We start from the raw sequence: 18,339 nt of genomic DNA on the forward strand, positions 1-18,339 counted from the left end.
TCATACATTTTTTGGTTAAGATGGGAATGAGGGGGTGTCCTTACCCCACTCAGGTATCCCCAAACAAACTGACAGACAAGATGCATGGTGGCTGTTATTTAAGGAGTAATCGACCAATTAATTCCATCTATATAGCGATACAAATGTAAATGTTTTAAATGCTTTAAGGAAATCTTAGTTACTGTCTACTAATATCGGTCTCATTGAATTATCTGTCATTAAGTGGCTACGTCTTCTGTGAAGGTCTTGTTTATTCTTTTGTATTGTTTAAATATCAATAAAAATTATTTCAAATAAAAAAAAATGGAAACTGTGTATTCCCTGTAAATATATATGTATATGCTTATATACATATACATTTATGTGTTAATATGTGTATACGCACATATTAACACATAAATATATATGTATTTTGTGCTCCATTTATAATCTGGCCCTAAGTAATACAATATAGCAATATAATGAGACTCAGAAATAGGGCAAATATTAGGGATGCTAGCTTACTTAAAATTAAAAAATAACATCAGTGTTGTTTTTATATGTTATGAATGTTATTTAGCATAAATAAGGGGTGGCAAACCTATGTCAAGAGTGCTTAAGGTGGCACTTGTAAAAAAAAAATCACTGACTTTTCTTTTACTACCATACTGCTTGATTGTATTGTCTGTCGTAATGTTTAATTATGTTTAATTATTTTTCGTATAAATTCATGCTTTATACCAGCAATTAACCTTTAATTGTTGATATATATTATGAATTTGGAAGAAAAAAATAATGTCTTTCTTTAATGTCCTTTGTACAATGGGCAATCAAGATAATTTTTTGGAAGGCTATTGTAAATTTGGACACATGGGGGCCCATTTATCAAGCTCTGTATGGAGCTTAAGGGCCCGTGTTTTTGGCAAGCCTTCAGGCTTATGCTCCATAACCTGTACACTGCTCCATAACCTGTCTGCCTGCTCTGAGGAGGCAGACAAACAACACTGCAATTTAACCCGATCGAATACGTATTGCTCTGTGCATTCAGCGAGGTCTGTCGGACATGATCCGCAATGTCAGATCATGTAACAGGCCTTTTATAAATAGGCCCCATTCGCTCACAAAGGTTTGGTTTGCGACCGCTAGCATAAGTAATTATGTATCATAACTCAGGAACAAACATTTAAAAATCCTTTACTATATGTCTGATGAGTTCCACAATGATATCTCATGCCGTCATGTTGGAATCTTCACTACATTCCAGTGCTGACCTGTTTGCACAAGTGAAGAAACTCTCCTTCAGATACCTGCAGTGTAACCTAAGTTCCATAATGGTTGCACTGATGATTAGAGGAGGTGCTTGAAATGTATACATTGTTTAGTGTCCTTTTACTTTAGCTTTCTTCTAATTACTTGTTTCTTTCTAACATGCAATTATAAAAAAATATACAAACTCCTTATTTATTTAGTTATAGGAACATGAATAAACAATTCTCCAACATCGTTCCTTAAAAACATACAACAAACAACACATTTCGGCCAGCCTAGCCTTATTCATACCCATATTTATTTTTATATCCATTTCTAATGAGCCCATTGTGTATCTCTGATATTTTTATTGTACTTCCTTTTGTGCAAAATACATTAAACAAACAAAGCAAGCAGCTCCAAATGCTTACTCAGATACAAATGTCCGCTCATTTAAGAGGACATGAAACCCATTGCTTCTTTATTCAGATTGAGCAAACAATTTTAAACAACTTTCCAATGGTTGCTTATTTCTTAGTATCCTCTGTTAAAGGAGAAGCAGAGAACTACTGGGAGCTACCTAAACACATAGGGCCTCATTTATCAAGCTTCGGGGGCCCTAGCATTTCAGGCTCACCTAAAACGCGCCTAAAATGCTGCAGATTGAAATAATCTTGATCTGAACAGATCAGGAGGATTGACAGCCCCTGCTCGTAGTAAATTGTCTGCCAGCAAGCAGGGGGTGCATTGCACAAACATATATGTGTAGTCCCCTGTCAGCAGCTAGCTCCCAGTAGTAAATTATTGCTCGTTATTCTGAAATTCTTTTCAACATTAGTAAATTGAAAGTTGTTTTAAATTTTATGCTGTTTCTGAAACCTGAAAGTTTTATTTTGACCTTACGATCCCTTTAATTGTTCTTTAACCCAATATGTAAGTCTAGAAATAAATGTGATATAAACAGTAAACAGTTATTTTACTGTAGATTACACAATAAAAATGAAGCATTTTGCTAATTTTCTTAGTTTCTGTTACTTGCATTTGATTAGTAAACAGTGTTTTAGTTTTTAATTAGTTTACAGTTATGTCATGCAATGTATTCAGCAAAGCCAGAACATTTAAATGCAATAAAACAATTAAATAAATAACTAAAACTCCCCCTGGAAATTATATAAAGGCAATACAGTCCTATATGTTTTTATTTTTTTATTTTACTTTTAAAAAGGTGATCACTGAATATATTACATCCCATATGTTACATCCCAGTATGATACTGATTGAGTCTAGCAGAATGGTACAGCCATCTGCATTATTTGAAATAATGTTCATAGTTCTCCTGATATCCTTGGTTGAAGAATACACATAGGTAGTCCCTGGACCATACACGTGCCTAGAGCATTATATGACAGCAGTGTTTGAAAGGTATGTTCTCCAACCAAGGATAAACGAAGATTAAAGTGAATCTAGTAAAAGAAGTTAATTGGAAACTTAAATCACATGCTAACTCTAAATCATGAAAGTTTAATTTTGACAAATTTCTTTTTAAGTCATAGTAAGTCATGGGGGTCGATTTATGAAGCAGCGTATGCTGCTTTCGATCCACTCCACTCCTTAAATAGTCTGCCATCTCTGAGGTGGCGGACAGCAATCAGCCCGATCGGATATGACCGGGTTAATTGACACCCGCTGCTAATGGCTGATTGGTCGCGAATCTGCAGGGGGCGGCATTGCACAGAACTGCTGGTGCAATGATAAATGCCGACAGCATATGCTGTCAGCATTTATCGATGTGCGGCGGACATGATACGATACAGCGTATCATGTCCGTCCTCACCTTAATAAATTGACCCCATAGTCATAAGGTTCAGGGGAACATTCATGCCCATAGATTGTGAACAAGATGTCAGTGAAACTGTGTTTCATTAAACAAATTGGGTTCCTTCCTTTAGGACATCCCTGTGAGATATTCATGTGATTATTTAAAGGGACATAAAACCCCACATTTTTCTTTCATGATTCAGATAGAGAATATAATGTTAAACTTTCTAATATACTTCTATAATCAATTTTGCTTCATTCTCTAGATATCCTTTATTAATGGAGCAGCAGGGGAATACAGGAAGCTAGCTGAACATATTGGTAAGCCAATGACAACAAGCATTTATGTGCAGTCATCAATCAGCAGATAACTCTCAGCTCCTGGGCTTACCTAAGAATAATTTTCAACAAAGGATACCAAAAGAAACAAGCAAATTAGATAAAGGAAGTAAATTGGAAAGGTGATTCAAATTGTATGCTGTATTTGAATCATTAAATAAAATGTTGGGTTTCATGTCCCTTTAAGTGCATCCTATGTGAAGCAGCCATAGCTGAAATACCATCAGGGTTTCCATTATACATTTGAATTGTTTGTGATGCTTTTCACTCTTGATTGAGATAATACATTTGGCTGAAAACTGTTTGTTAAGGTACACCTGGTAATGATGAGTTGTGATGAGATATTCTAGGTAAAGAAAGTGCTATTTTACTGAAAAACTGGAAAATTAAGGAATTGATTGGCTCAAGAGGCTGTACCCATTGGTTTCTGGTAATATGATTAAATGGCAGGAAATTAATTTTATTCACAAAGCAAGTTTGTCAATCTTGAGTTTCCAAGATGCCAAAATTTAGAAGTAGATTGTTACAATTTTAGACATGTGCACTTCAATTATAAAATTCTCTTGAAGTATTAAAATACACACACATACAGTATATATATTAATATATAGTCAGGTCTGAGGAAGGGACATGTTTGCTCCAAAACGTCACATACAATAAATTATTCTCATCATTTATTAAAAGTACAGAGAGTGGGGATCTGTCTTCGAATGTATTATAAATTTATAATAATATATAGTATAATATATAGTTTAATATATTGTATAAATTAAGTTTACAAATGTTTCCTTTCACTGGAAAAAATACAATTTGTATCAAAATGTTTTAAAAAAATATTATTCAGAACAACTATGCAGAAGACTTTATATTTAAAAACATGGTTTGACACCAAGAATGTCTGTAATGTAAATGATGTGAATCTGTACCTTGAATCGACTGTTCAGATTGTGCCTGGTTAGAAGTTCAAACACAATTGTTTTCAAAGCATGGTCCTCACTCACTCTGTTGAGCACAAACACATCAAAGTCCCAGAGATCCAGGTGCTGAGGAGAGAAAAAATAAATTAGGACTATACCAAGAAATAAATATCTCTTTATTCAGTAAGCTACTATTATTTAGCTTCTATTATCGAACAAAAACTATTATTTTATTTTACCTTGGAGTTCCTGTTATAGTCCTGTTTTCTCTAAAGGTAAACCATTGGTAAAAAAAAAGATTTCCTATGTTACATGTATACTATTTAAAAACTGTTTATGATTTAATTCTAATAAAATTAACAACAGTTCAAAACAATTCATCATTGTGAGCCTCCATATTTTCACTCAGTCCAGCATTTTGCTTATTTTAAAAATTTAAGGAACAAAATAATGACATTAACTTTACTGCACTAATTATTGTGACAAGGGTGAAAATCATAATCTGATTAATTTAAAACTATCAATAAATGAAAAATTTTGCATCCTAAACAAAGAAAGGGAGATATGTGGGAGATTTTCCTGAGAATTTTGCTTTCGACTTTTTGGGGTAGATTTATCAAGCTGTGGATGCTGCAATCTACCCGTAGTTTCAGGTTCCCCTCAAACATAAGTTAAGAAGCAGCAGTCTTAAGACCGCTGCTCCTTAAAGGGACATAATACTCATATGCTAAATTACTTAAAAGTGATGCAGCATAACTGTAAAAAGCTGACAGGAAAATATCACCTGAGTATCTCTATATAAAAATGAAGATATCTTACCTCACAATTTCCTCAGCTCACAAGAGTAAGTGCTGTCTAAAAAGTTATACTTCAGCTGTTGTCCAGCTGCAGGTAAAATATATATATATATATATATATATATATATATATATATATATATATATATATATATATATATATATATATATATATATATATATATATATAAAGAAATGAACTGCAGCCAATCAGCATCAACAGTGCTGAGGTCATACACTCTTTTACTTAAACTTTCTTAAACTGAAAAGGGAAATAACATGAGTGTGCATGAGGCTTACTCCCTGGCCGGTCCCGGGACAGGCATACTGATTGCTGCTTAAAGTCGTTTTCAATGGGGTGTAAATACTTAGGACATTTTGAAGTAAAATATCTTCCCTTTTTATATAGAGATGTTCAGGTGATATTTTCTAGTCAGCTTTTTACAGCTATGCTGCATCACTTTTAAGTGTTTCAACATTTGGGTATCATGGCCCTTTAACTCATCCGCAACCTCTGAGGTGGCGGACAGCAATCATCCCGATCGGATTTGTTTGGGATGATTGACACCCCTGCTAGCAGCTGATTGGCCACGAATGTGCAGGGGGTAGTATTGCACAAGCATTTCACATGAAATGCTTGTGCAATGATAAATGCAAACAGCGTATGCTGTCGGCATTTATTGATGTCGGGCGGACATGATCGACACATGATAAATCGGCCCCATAAGGTAAATATATTGAGGAAATATGAAATTCCTTCATTTACATCTGAAAAATTAAGCTTTTCATTGCTGCCTTTATCAAGATCAAGGCAGGTATTGCTGCTGAAACGCGTACAACTTTGATTACTAAAACCCTCTGGTGTCACATAGAAGCAGAACAGGTGCAATATATATTTTGTGATGCATAAGTATGTTTTAAAGCTCTAAATCCTGTTGTGGTGCTTCTCATCACACACCTTAAGAGTTCTGATTTCACCCATATTCCTTCTATCTTCCATATGATGGCTGACTCTACTCCAGTGAGCAGAACAGGAGCTATAGATTCATCCTTGACTTAGCTAGCCTGTTAACAAGCTCAAAAAAATCTGGACAGGGAAGGAATACATTTGTTATAACACAAAATACTTTTGTATTTTTTTTTTAAAACTCGGCAAACAAATAGCAGCCCGCTATTAAGCGCATCGGATTGGATAATCAAAGTTCTCGTGACCAGGAAGCTGCATCTTTGAGATGAGTTATCCGTTTCTCACACAGATTGTGGACAGTAAGGTACCTTTTAACTGTGCACAGCGAGGATATATGCCTCAATATACCATTGTTTCCACCAATAAGACCTCATACATGTAACTAAGGAAAATGGAATAAAGGAAATAGCCAATAAGATTGGCTTCCTAATCACACCTATTGTTTCAACAGAGACGCTGTCCTGATCTGTGATTTGTCCTGATCTGTGATTCTTTTTATATGTGTACACATTAAAGTGAATGTCATTTTAGATGAATTGGTGCCCAGTTTTTAATAATCCTATTAAAAACAAGGGCACTTTAATTCATCAAAATTTACATTTCACTCGTTTTCTTCAAATACTTACCTTTTAATCTTCACAGCCACTCCAGCGATTCCCCCGGCCGTCGGAAGCCTCTTCATACGTCAGAAATGACGAATCCGGCTTCCTCCAATCACAGCTTCCCCCCCCGGGCCCAGGCTTGCAACGGGCGAAGGAAGCGCCACAGCGGCTGTCAGGATTAAAAGGTAAGTATTTGAAGAAAACGAGTAAAATGTAAATTTTGATGAATTAAAGTACCCTTGTTTTTAATAGCATTATTAAAAACTGGGCACCGATTCATTTAAATTGACATTCACTCTTACTCTTAATATCTTTTTATCATATATTACAAAGAATATCACACATGTGTGTTTTATATATGATATGTTAGTATAAGGCTTAGTATAAGGCTTTATATGTTAATGCCAGCATCTTTTTTATTTAGTTTGATATTAGTATTCAACTCTAATTGCAATAGATTAATTTATCAATTGTTCTAGTGTACTCTTGTGAGCTTAGTAAATATGCCTTTATTTTAACTCTTTTTATTCCATATTTGAGTATTTATCTCTTTTGCTAGTGTAATTTACAGTTTGCTCAGGTTCTGATCTCTTACCCTACTTGCCATATGAACACATAGTAAGCCAATGAGAAGAGGCATATATATATTTGCCACCAATCAGAAGCTAGTTCCCAGCTCCTGAGCCTACCTAGGTATGCTTTGAACAAAGGATTCCAAGAGAACTAAGCAAAGCAGATAATATAAACTATATGGAAATTTGCTTAAAATGCTATGTTCTATCCAAATGATAAAGGAAAAATGTAAGGTTTCATGTCCCTTAAAGTAATGTTTAGTATGCCTGGTGCTTTACATGCTATAGAATGATTGCTTAGATCTGTGCAGGAGCTTATTTACATTAGGCCCTGCTGACCATAGAAAAAGAGACATGAATGTATATCCCTTTGAAAAGCTCTAAAATAGGAATATTGCATGTTTTTTAAATGCAGTGCTTAAGTAAGAATTTAAAAATAATTAAAACTGCTAACACAAGTACTTTAGCACAGGAATTCTTGCACAAGGCAATTTACTAGGTCTTACTCAGAAAAAATAAATATTTTATTTGATCAAATGATATTTCTAATTTTAAGATTTGTTAACGAAACAATTCTATTTTAACAAAATTTCTTGTAATATCCTTAAAGAAATAAAAATAAAATCTAAGGGCTTAAGATCCCTGATTCACTGTTCCATATCCATTTTATAGCTGAAGTCACAAATTGCCGCCTGGTGATCCCAAGGCTTTCTGAAGCCAATTCTTTGTAAAATGTAGCTATTAATCTTTCTGACATCCATTATAACCCATTCCTGACTCATTTTAACTTATAGTTGAGAAACTCAACAAGTCAGAGGAAAAATAACAAAGCTCATCCTTCACTCTGTACATTTACTACTCTCACAAGGTCCTACCATCAAAGAACTATACACCTACCTTCTGCTCTCACTAAGGGCCCAATTCTAAAAAGGTCTCTGGGCTTGGGATATTCTATAAGAATGTTAATCAGTCCTTCTATTTCCCTTGTAGAATTATATAAAGCCACTTTTTACCCTGAAGAAACAGGGTGTCTCGCTAAGGGGCATATAGCATTTTCGTATGGGAATATATTACATCTTTGTGAAGGACGCATGGATCAAACCACATGCAAGGTTATCCTGGAAGAAAACTTGCTTGCTTCTGCTCTGACAATGTTTCCCAACTCTGAAAATTGTTTTTTCTAGGATGATGCTCCATTCCACACAACCAAGCCAATCAAGGTGTGGATGGAGGACCACCAGATCAAGACCCTGTCATGGCCAGACCAATCTCCAGACCTGAACCCCACTGAAAACCTCTGGAATGTGATCAAGAGAAAGATGGATGGTCACAAGCCATCAAACAAAGTCCATCTGCTTTGCAGTGATTAAAAATAAGCATTATTCTACCAACATTGATTTCTGAAATCTTCCTAAGTTAAAACCTTAGTATTGTGTTTTTTACAAATGAATACAAAGTTGTTTCTTTGCATTATTCAAAGACTGAAAACACTGCATCTTTTTGTTATTTGCACCATTTGTTATTTTCTGAAAATAAATGCTCTAAATGACAACATTTTTATTTGGAAGTTGGGAGAAATGATGTCAGTATTTTATAGAATAAGACAAAAATGTTTATTTACTCAAACACCTGCCTATAAATAGTGAAACAAGAGAAACTGAATATTTTGCATTACTGTATGTTAGAGCCCCTTTTTTAAACACCTTATACTTTGGGTTCAATTTATTAAAGTCTGGCGGACATGATACGCTGTAGCATATCATGTCCGCCAGACATCGCTGAATGCAGTCAGCATACGCTGTCCGTATTCAGCATTGCACAAGCAGTTCCAGTTAACTGCTTGTGCAATACCGCCCTCTGCAGATTTGCGGTCAATCTAGCAGGGGGTGTCAATCAGCCCGATCGTATAGGATCAGGCGGATTGTTGTACGCCGCCTCGGAGATGGCGTGTGACTTAAGGAGCAGGACCGTTGCTTCTTAACTCCTGTTTCCGGCGAGCCTGAAGGCTCGCGCGGAAACAGGGTGAATTGGCCCAATTCAACCAATAATAAATTGACCCCTATATATCACTTTAAGCCAACTTTAAAAAAATAAATAAAAATGAAAAAATTTTTTTTTATCAGATAGTGTTTATATGACTGTAACTGTAAATATAGTTATGTTGTGTTTTATGCAACTTTTTTTAACTCACTACCCTTTGTATTATTATCAGGTATTTGTAGAGCGCCAACATATTACACAGCACAATTATTTTCAACTTCTAATATGCACGCTATTTTCGACACATGCAAAAATCTGAAACAACCCCATTATAGATTGTGTATAATATTAAAGTTTTTAAACAAACTGGTTTCTCCCCTCCATTGCAAACTTTTACCGAGCAGAGATCTTTCAATTATTTGTATGGGAGACATTTCGCCGCTCGCAGAGACAGCCCCTTTTTCTATAGAATTCCATGAGGGCCGGGGCGCAAGTGTCAGCATGGAAAACCACAACTAGACTTGTGAACTTTATAGAATTGGCTCCTTAGGGCCTGCTGATCAAAAGCACGCTAGCATGAAGAGAAATCACTCAAAATCTTGAGCGTTAACTGCGTTAGAAATAAGCTTCTTGTGTGCGTCAGGTTGAAAGTAAACTGTTTTCACTTGCATGCTATCCCAATGCACATAAAAATCTGAACGCCCAACTTGTGTGCAAACCCGATCGTATATTCTCAAGTGCGCTAACCCGGCATAAAAATATGAATATTTCACATTTCAATATTCTTCACATATATGATCTATTTATTCATAAACACATATTTCTACATATATCTGTCGGTATTTTGGTACAAAATATATCTATATCTACATGATTATAGGTATAGATATATACAGATATATATAGGAATATATATTTATAAATATATAGAACATTTTCTGCTATGTGGAGAACAATGAAATGTGGAATATTTACGGTAAATATACATAGTATAACACTTTATTAAATGTGAATACTCCATAAATATGTTTTTATATTTTCTTTATTTATATATATGTCTATATGTGTGTACATATGTATTTATGTGTTTATATGTATATATATATATATATATATATATATATGTTTGTAAATACATATATGCACATGTAATTATATAGATGTACACACACACATATACAGTATATACATATCCATCTTTAGACATGTATATGTATTTTAAAATCCTTTGCCTGTCTTTTTTATTGTAACATCCGAGACCTCATATCTTTGAGCCCTGATAACATTTTGTGCAATATTTTTTTAAATAATTTTTATTAGCTAGTGTACTTTGTAATGTATTTTTGATATGCTTTGTGCAATATTTTTGTTTTGCAAAACGGTGAACCAGAGCTCTGAAGTCTTGCTAACCCAATGCGAATGCGTGTTGACTTCAATTGTGCTCAAGCGACTCGTGTTTACTTTAAACTTAAAATGTAAAACCCAACGCATGCAAACACTTGAGAAACACCTTTTTGCTCACGTGTAACTGTAATCTAGCCCATAATAAGAAAATGATTCAATACCTTTGAGATACAACAGATCAGCTGACTTATTTGTTTTCTATCTATGCCTTCACCACTACAAACTTAGGGCCAGATTACAAGGGTAGTGGTAATTAATGCTCCCGCTCTCCTGCTAACTCTGCATGAAGTAAGCTTTTTGCATGCGTAATATAGCGCTCGAATTACAAGTTAAAAGTAAAGAGTTTTCGCTCGCTTGCTAACCTGATCCACACAAAAAGCCGAAATTTAAAAATCGCTTGCGTGTTAACGTATTCCATCATAGAAATAAATATAGCGAGCGGGAGCGGGTGGGACCGCTGCACTACAGAAACAAACAATTGAGAGTGGCAGGGAAGGGGAGAGAGGGATGGAGAGGGGATCCAAGTGGATGGGGATTTTGACCGTGTACACAGGCTTTAGGACTAGTTTCCTATAATTCATTATTATCCAAAAGCATATGCTTACCCACTTTTATATGTTTCCACAAAAGGCACCATCTTTATTCTCTGCTGCCAGGGACATGAAGCCCGAAATGTTTCTTTCAATATTCAATATTAAGATATAGGGGACTATTTATCAAGCTCCGCATGGCGCTTGATGCCCCGTGTTTCTGGCGAGTCTTCAGGCTCGCCAGAAACACAAGTTATGAAGCAGCGGTCTAAAGATCGCTGCTCCATAACCTGTCTGCCTGCTATTAAGGCAGACAGACATCGCCGGAAATCAGCTGGTGCAATGATAAATGCCGAGAGCGTATGCTGTCAGCATTTATCGATGTGCAGCGGACATGATACGCAATTAGTAAATTGGCCCCATAGTGTGCAATTTTAAACAACTCTCTAATTTACTTCTATGATCACATTTTCTTGGCATCTTTTTTTGAAAAGTGTGTGGTGGGGTTAAAGCTCAGAAGCATGCACGTGCCTGGAGCACTATATGGTAGCAATTTTGCAAGAATGTTATCTATCTGCAAGAGCACTAAATGGCAGCTCTATTTCATGCCATGTAGTGTTTCAGGTGCCTACCTAGGTATCTCAACAAAAGCAAATTTGATAATATTTGATTATATTTGACAAAGTTGGAAGCTAATTTATAATTGTATGCTCTGTCTGAATCACAAAATATATTTGTTGGGGGTTTCATATCCCTTTAAAGGGAAACTAACATATTTTTATTTATAATTAAAGGGACAGTCTACTCCAAAAAAATTTTTTTTTAAAAAGATAGAAAATCCCTATATTACCCATTCCCCAGTTTTGCACAAACAACACTGTTATATTAATATACTTTTTACCTCTGTGATTACCTTGTATCTAAGCCTCTGCAGACTGTCCCCTTATCTGATGGCTATTTATTTATTATCTTTTGACTTTCATTTTAGCCAATTAGTGAGAGTGAGCATAATGTTATCTAAATGGCACACATGAATTAGCAGTGTCTTGTTGTGAAAAGCTATGAGTGGTATAAGGCAGTCTGTAGTGGCTTAGAAGCAGGCAGAAATGTAGAGGTTTTAATGTTATAAACTATATTAATATAACAATGTTGGTTGTGCAAAGCAGGGGAATGGGTAGTAAAGGCATTATTTATCTTTTTAAACAATAACTAATAAATAAAAAGACTGTCCCTTTAATCACTAAATTATAGTGATGTTAAACTCTGCCATTTAAAAAAAAACAGAGTGTTAGTGATATTTTAAATGGAGTTGAATTCATCAGTTCTAATGAAGATGTATAGCTTACTTTTTAATATAGATATGAAATTCAAATACCCCGCGCTCTGCTGCCTACTTCAAAAGTAATTTTTTCTGTGAGCTAACAGTTTGAATTGTTATCCAATCAGCACTCTAGTTATAACAAAAATGCCTGATTGGACAACAGTTCAAACCGTTAGCTCACAGAAAAATGTACTTTTGAAGTGGGTGGTGGAGCATTGGGTATTTTACTTTCATATCTTAAACTTAAAAAGTAAGTTATAGCGCATCATCATTACAACTGATGAATTAAACTCTATCTAAAATATCAATAGCATTCCGGATCTGTTTTATAAAGGGGAGAGTTTACAATCACTTTAAAGGGACATGAAACCCACATTTTTTTATTTCATGATTCAGATAGAGAATACAATTGTATTTGTTTCATTCTCTTGGTATCATTTGTTGAAGGAGCAGTAATGCACTAATACTTTCTAACTGAACACATTGGTGAGCCAATCACAATCAATATATATATGCAGCCACCAATCAAGAGCTAGAACCTAGGTTCTCTGCTACTTCTGAGCTTGTCTAGATAAACCTTTCAGCAAATGATAACAAGAGAAGGAAGCAAATTAAATGATAGAAGTAAATTGGAAAGTTAAAGGGTTGTTTCATGACCCTTTAAGCTCTGCATTCAAAATAGTATTTTAATAAATTTAAACTGTTATTTTATTAGCAAAATGTAAACTGTTTACTTTATCTCTTCCACTATGGGCAATCCGGGACAGACAAAAATAAGCTTTTGCACTAATCAGTGTGTATCATGTAGCAGTAATCAGTGTTCTGAATATTGTAGGATAAACTCTAGCTTATAAAAATAGCATTATAAAATAATAATAAAAGTACAATGCAACAGTTGTTTTTACTGTTTGTTTTTTTAATCATTTCAATAATAATCAGGTTACTACTCACCATAATATTGTTTTTCATCCTGTGCCTGCAGCTGTTTTTGAAGCTGTCTTTATATGAAACCCAATTTTTCTCTTTCATCAATTTTTGGGTTTCATATATCTATAAAGTCATTCTCTTATTTTAACCCCTTACAAATATTAGTGCAGCTCTGAATTTTCTCACTGGGTACCGCCATCTTGGAACTTATATTTGTAACCTTTAAACTGTGCAAGCAACTACAAATATGTAACACTTCCGCTCTCTATTGTGTGAGCTAAACTGAAGTGTAAGGTACAGATGTCAAAAAGCCAGTAACATCACAGATCTGTGAAAATTCACAGCTTCTGTCACAGGGTGCAACAATATGCACGCTACAAGATGGCAGCACCCAGTATAAAATGCAGAGCTTTACTAGCTGGATTCTGTAATGAGTTAAAATAAGAGCTTTAAAGAGCGCTACATGAACAGGAGGTTAAATAATAGCATGATGAGTAGTAACCATACTACTGTAGTTATACCCAGCGGTTTATTGTCCCTTTAAAATTTAACCTTCCTTCTATGGGATCAGCTGTCATATCTGTCTCCTACACTTCCTGTGTACTTTGTGTCTCAGTTAGGCCCCACTCCCACTAGAATTAATTTGTTTTTGCTTTTTATCCGCAATCACCTTTCATTGCTGTCTATCACTGTTTAATTCATCGGAGAGTTATAAATAAATTATAATAATAATAATGAATTCTTACTGCACAGCTGGAAGGGAAAAAATAAATCCCCTCATGAGTCTAAGTCCATCATACTTGCAAGCAAGATCAAAAAATAAAACTATATTTAACAATTTTTCTATGTGATTTTGTCAGTTGATGTCAGCAATCCCACAGTGTAACCACTTTCAGCGAATTGTTGATACACTTTGATCCTAGGGAGAATGGACCCTGTGTTCCTCAAACCAGTCAAGTAAACAATCAAAAAATATGCACAGCATTCCTGCTATGGTTTTGTTTAGTTGACATCTCTGTTACTAAGTTTTCCCAAATACTACACCTTTAAGCTGTTGACAACAACTGCTGAGTAATTTGGTCCAACTGCTGTGTACGTTCTTCTAAACATTCTGTAAAAAAAAAAATATGAAAAAATAAGCAAAAGCTGCTTTACATTAAAAGATGAAAATTGAACAAAGACAAAATACACAGCAAAAAAACAGAACACCCCGATCATAGTTGCATGAATATTATTTAGTGACGGCTTGCTACAAGCACCTGATTGCTGGTCACCAGATAGTTCCTGAACTTAATCACTGGCACCTGCATTGCATATACATATTTAAGACATATATCAATTTTATGGCCCATGAACTCTAACCATCACTGTCCAAATGGCCGAAAAACCTAACTCTGCCCTTTCTCACTGAAAATAAAGTGCTCAGTTTATAACTGCTAGGTGGAAGCAGGTTACAAGAAAAACTTTTTTTTTTGCTGCTTTTTGTTACATAATCAAACTTATCTCAGAGTAAATCCTTCTGGGGCAGAGGTTGTGAAAATTGCAATATGAAAAATGAGTCACGCAATTTCACTTTGGCTACAACTCTCCAGTGCTTTTTTTTTGTTCTGTTATGTTATTGTGTTATTCCAGAATCATTTTAACAATAATACTATGGCAGCCTGTCCAGTCTGATTTCAGAGAGTCAAACGAAGTCTATGCTCTTTTATTTGTTTCCTGAGGACAGGATATCTTCTCTCAGAATAATTTACTTAAAGGGACATAATACTCATATGCTAAATCACTTGAAACTGATGCAGTATAACTGTAAAAAGCTGACAGGAAAATATCACCTGAGCATCTCTATGTAAAAAAGGAAGATATTTTACCTCACAATTTCCTCAGCTCACCAGAGTAAGTTCTGTGTAAAAAGTTATACTCAGCTGCTCCCAGCTGCAGGTAAAAAAATTAAAAAAATTAAGAAATGAACAGCAGCCAATCAGCATCAGCAGTGCTGAGGTCATGAACTCTTACTGTGATCTCATGAGATTTGACTTAACTCTCCTGAGATTTCATAGTAAGCTTCCTTTACCTGATTGGTGAAATAATATGAGAGTGCATGAAGCTCATCCTTTCAGTTGTCCCGGGACAGACATACCAATATGCTGCTTAGAAGTCCTTTACAATGGGAGGTGGCTACTGAGGAACTTTTGAGGTAAAATATCTTTCCTTTTTACATAGAGATGTTCAGGTGATATTTTCTAATCAGCTTTTTACAGCTATGTCAAGTGTTTAAACATTAGGGTATTATGGCCCTTTAAGTGGCCGTCACTGTGATGTTTGCTTTAAAGAGGATGAATACAGAAAAAATAAATATTTTTGAATATGTGTGCACAAGGCAAGGAAAATCATCTGGAGGAAAAAAAAGGAAAATTATTTTGCTCATTTTTCATTGCTTTTTTGCTGCTGACGTGATTGATGAGGTTCTGTGAAAGCTTAGAATAAAAGAAAATATATTTTTCTTTGGAACTCCAAAAGATTTTATAACATAGGATGTTAATTGTAATAAGGAACTGTTTTTTGCGAGTTTGATCTATAGCATTAATACAATACATACTTTTTTTATTAAAGTGATGGTAAATATAAGACTTTGGAGCCGAATTATCAAGCTCCGAAAGGAGCTTGATGCCCCTGTTTCCACGTGAGCCTTCAGGCTCGCCAGAAACAGCAGTTATGAAGCAGCGGTCTAAAGACCGCTACTCCATAAGTTGTCCACCTGCTCTGAGGCTGCGGGCATCAATCGGCCCTATCCTATACAATCGGGGTGATTGACACCCCCTGCTAGCGGCCAATTGGCTGCAAATCTACAGGGGGCGGCATTGCACAAGCAGTTCACCAGAACTGCTTGTGTAATGATAAATGCCGACAGCATATGCTGTCATCATTTATTGATGTGCAGCGGACATGATACGCTACATCGTATCATGTCCGCTTGCACTTTAATAAATCGTCCCCTTTAAGAATACTGCAATAAAAAATATGTTAGTATACAGGCAAAACCGCATAATTATTATTTTTTAAAATATATTTTATGATAAAGGATTTATAATCCTACTTGGTATTGTCTGTTCCTCTGCCCCCTTCATTTCCTATCTTGGCTGGGCTGTGACATAGAAAGCAGTGCCACACACTCTCTACATAGGCTTCCTAAAGGCTTTCAAAGGGCTGTATTTCAAGAGTGTCATATGACACACACACTGATTGGATGTTCATTGGAATTGTCATAAAAAAAAGAGTTCATCCCAGTGGGCCAGCATAACATTGTAATAGAAGCATTGCCATAGACATCGATTTAACTCTTTTCACGGAAAGATTAAAAAAAAATGTACACATATACATTTTTAATGACAAGTTTTACATATATGGCATTTGATTAGCTAAAGTTTACCATCACTTTAATGCCCTAGTGATTTGGATGGCAGAAGTGGAAGCTTGGTGAAATGGGTCTTCCCATGTAACTAAAGAAATTGCAAATTCCATTAAATGAATACAATATACTATTAAGAGCTGCCAAACTATTTAACTAAACCTTACTGAAAGCAATTTAAAACTTTAAAAGGGCATTAACAACATTGCAATTACAAGATTTTCATCATTAAAAATTAACACACTAGGTGAGGTGACATTGTTGATGCATTAATAACATGGGGTAGATTTATCATAGGTCGAGCGGACATGATTCGCTGTAGTGAATCATGTCCACTCAGCCTCGTTAAATGCCTACGGCATACGATGTCGGCATTTAACATTATCACTAGAAATGCTTGTGCAATGCCGGCGATGCCGCCCCCTGCTCCCTTGCAGCCAATCGGCCGCTAGCAGGGGCCGTCAATCATCCCGATCATAATCGGATTGGTATAATTTCAGTCCGCCAAACTAAAAGGTGGCGGAGAAGTTAAGAAGCAACTGTCTGACGACCGCTGCTTCTTAACTTCTGTTAACTATGGGGCGATGATGCAGAATCTGCTGCTTGTTAAATTGCTTTTGTTTTTCAATGGCCAAATTCCAACCACCACTCACCTTGAGCCAGCAACATTTTTATAGAACCAGACCCCATAGACAGTATGCAGAATAATTAGACAGAAGTCAAATTTTATGAGCTCTCAAACCTTGCCTGAAAATTATCCACTTCATACAAATACATTTATTTGAGCAGCTTTCTGCATTTTGTGCATCACGAGAGGCCTTAAGTTTTAGCTTTGCCTAGGGTGTCACTAACTATAGAACAGCCTCTGTCAGAGCTGCTCTTGCCTCTCTGTGTGCTAGAAAGGATTCCAGGCATGATACAAATTAGTAGCACTATTATGGGTGTGTGCCTTAATGCCTTCCTTCCTTCCTATCTCTCTTTTCCTTTCTCTCTATCTATCTATACCAAAATAAAAGAGTAGGATGCATTTTTAGATTTTAATTTTTATACCGTTGCATTTTCATTTAACTGCAACACTTTCTTGTTTTAAATTTGCATTTGTATTTCTAGATTTTCCAGATATTACAACATGGTTTTGCTCTATGAGACTGAATTGAGGATTTAACACCCTGACAACACAAACAAAGCTAAATCACAATAAATAAATAATTTATCACGTTTATGCCTATTTCATTACCACACTATGACAGCATGAAGGATGAGCACCTTTCCACAAAGATCCCAGCCTGCACGGCATGAACAATGCTGCGGAATCTGGGCTTCTCCTCGGATCGTCGACCACTTGACCGCGTCTGTTGTGTGAAAGTGGAGGCCAACCAGTCCCGAACCTCTGAGGGTACAGCATCTGAACGGATTTCTGGCAGTTCATCTTCTGTGTCTAGAATTTGTCTGGGAGATAGGAAAAATGGCCAATAGATTAATATATTTATCTGTTATTGCCTTAAAAGGTAATTAAAATAGATTTTGACTTC

The 18,339-nt window shown here is 35.5% G+C and overlaps 1 protein-coding gene across 1 annotated transcript in view; it reads right to left on the reverse strand.

The window, feature by feature from the left end:
* The window catches only part of PDE1B (phosphodiesterase 1B), a 276,806-nt gene that overhangs the window by 111,808 nt on the left and 146,659 nt on the right, over positions 1–18,339 (reverse strand). The window contains exons 3-5 of the mRNA XM_053708266.1: positions 18,074–18,256; positions 14,446–14,512; positions 4,311–4,427 (exon numbers count right to left, since the gene is read on the reverse strand). Of these exons, the coding sequence (XP_053564241.1) occupies positions 4,311–4,427; positions 14,446–14,512; positions 18,074–18,256 (367 nt within the window). The remainder of the gene's footprint in view (positions 1–4,310; positions 4,428–14,445; positions 14,513–18,073; positions 18,257–18,339) is intronic.

Source organism: Bombina bombina, chromosome 3 (genome assembly GCF_027579735.1).
Source record: "Bombina bombina isolate aBomBom1 chromosome 3, aBomBom1.pri, whole genome shotgun sequence".
NCBI lineage: Eukaryota > Metazoa > Chordata > Amphibia > Anura > Bombinatoridae > Bombina > Bombina bombina.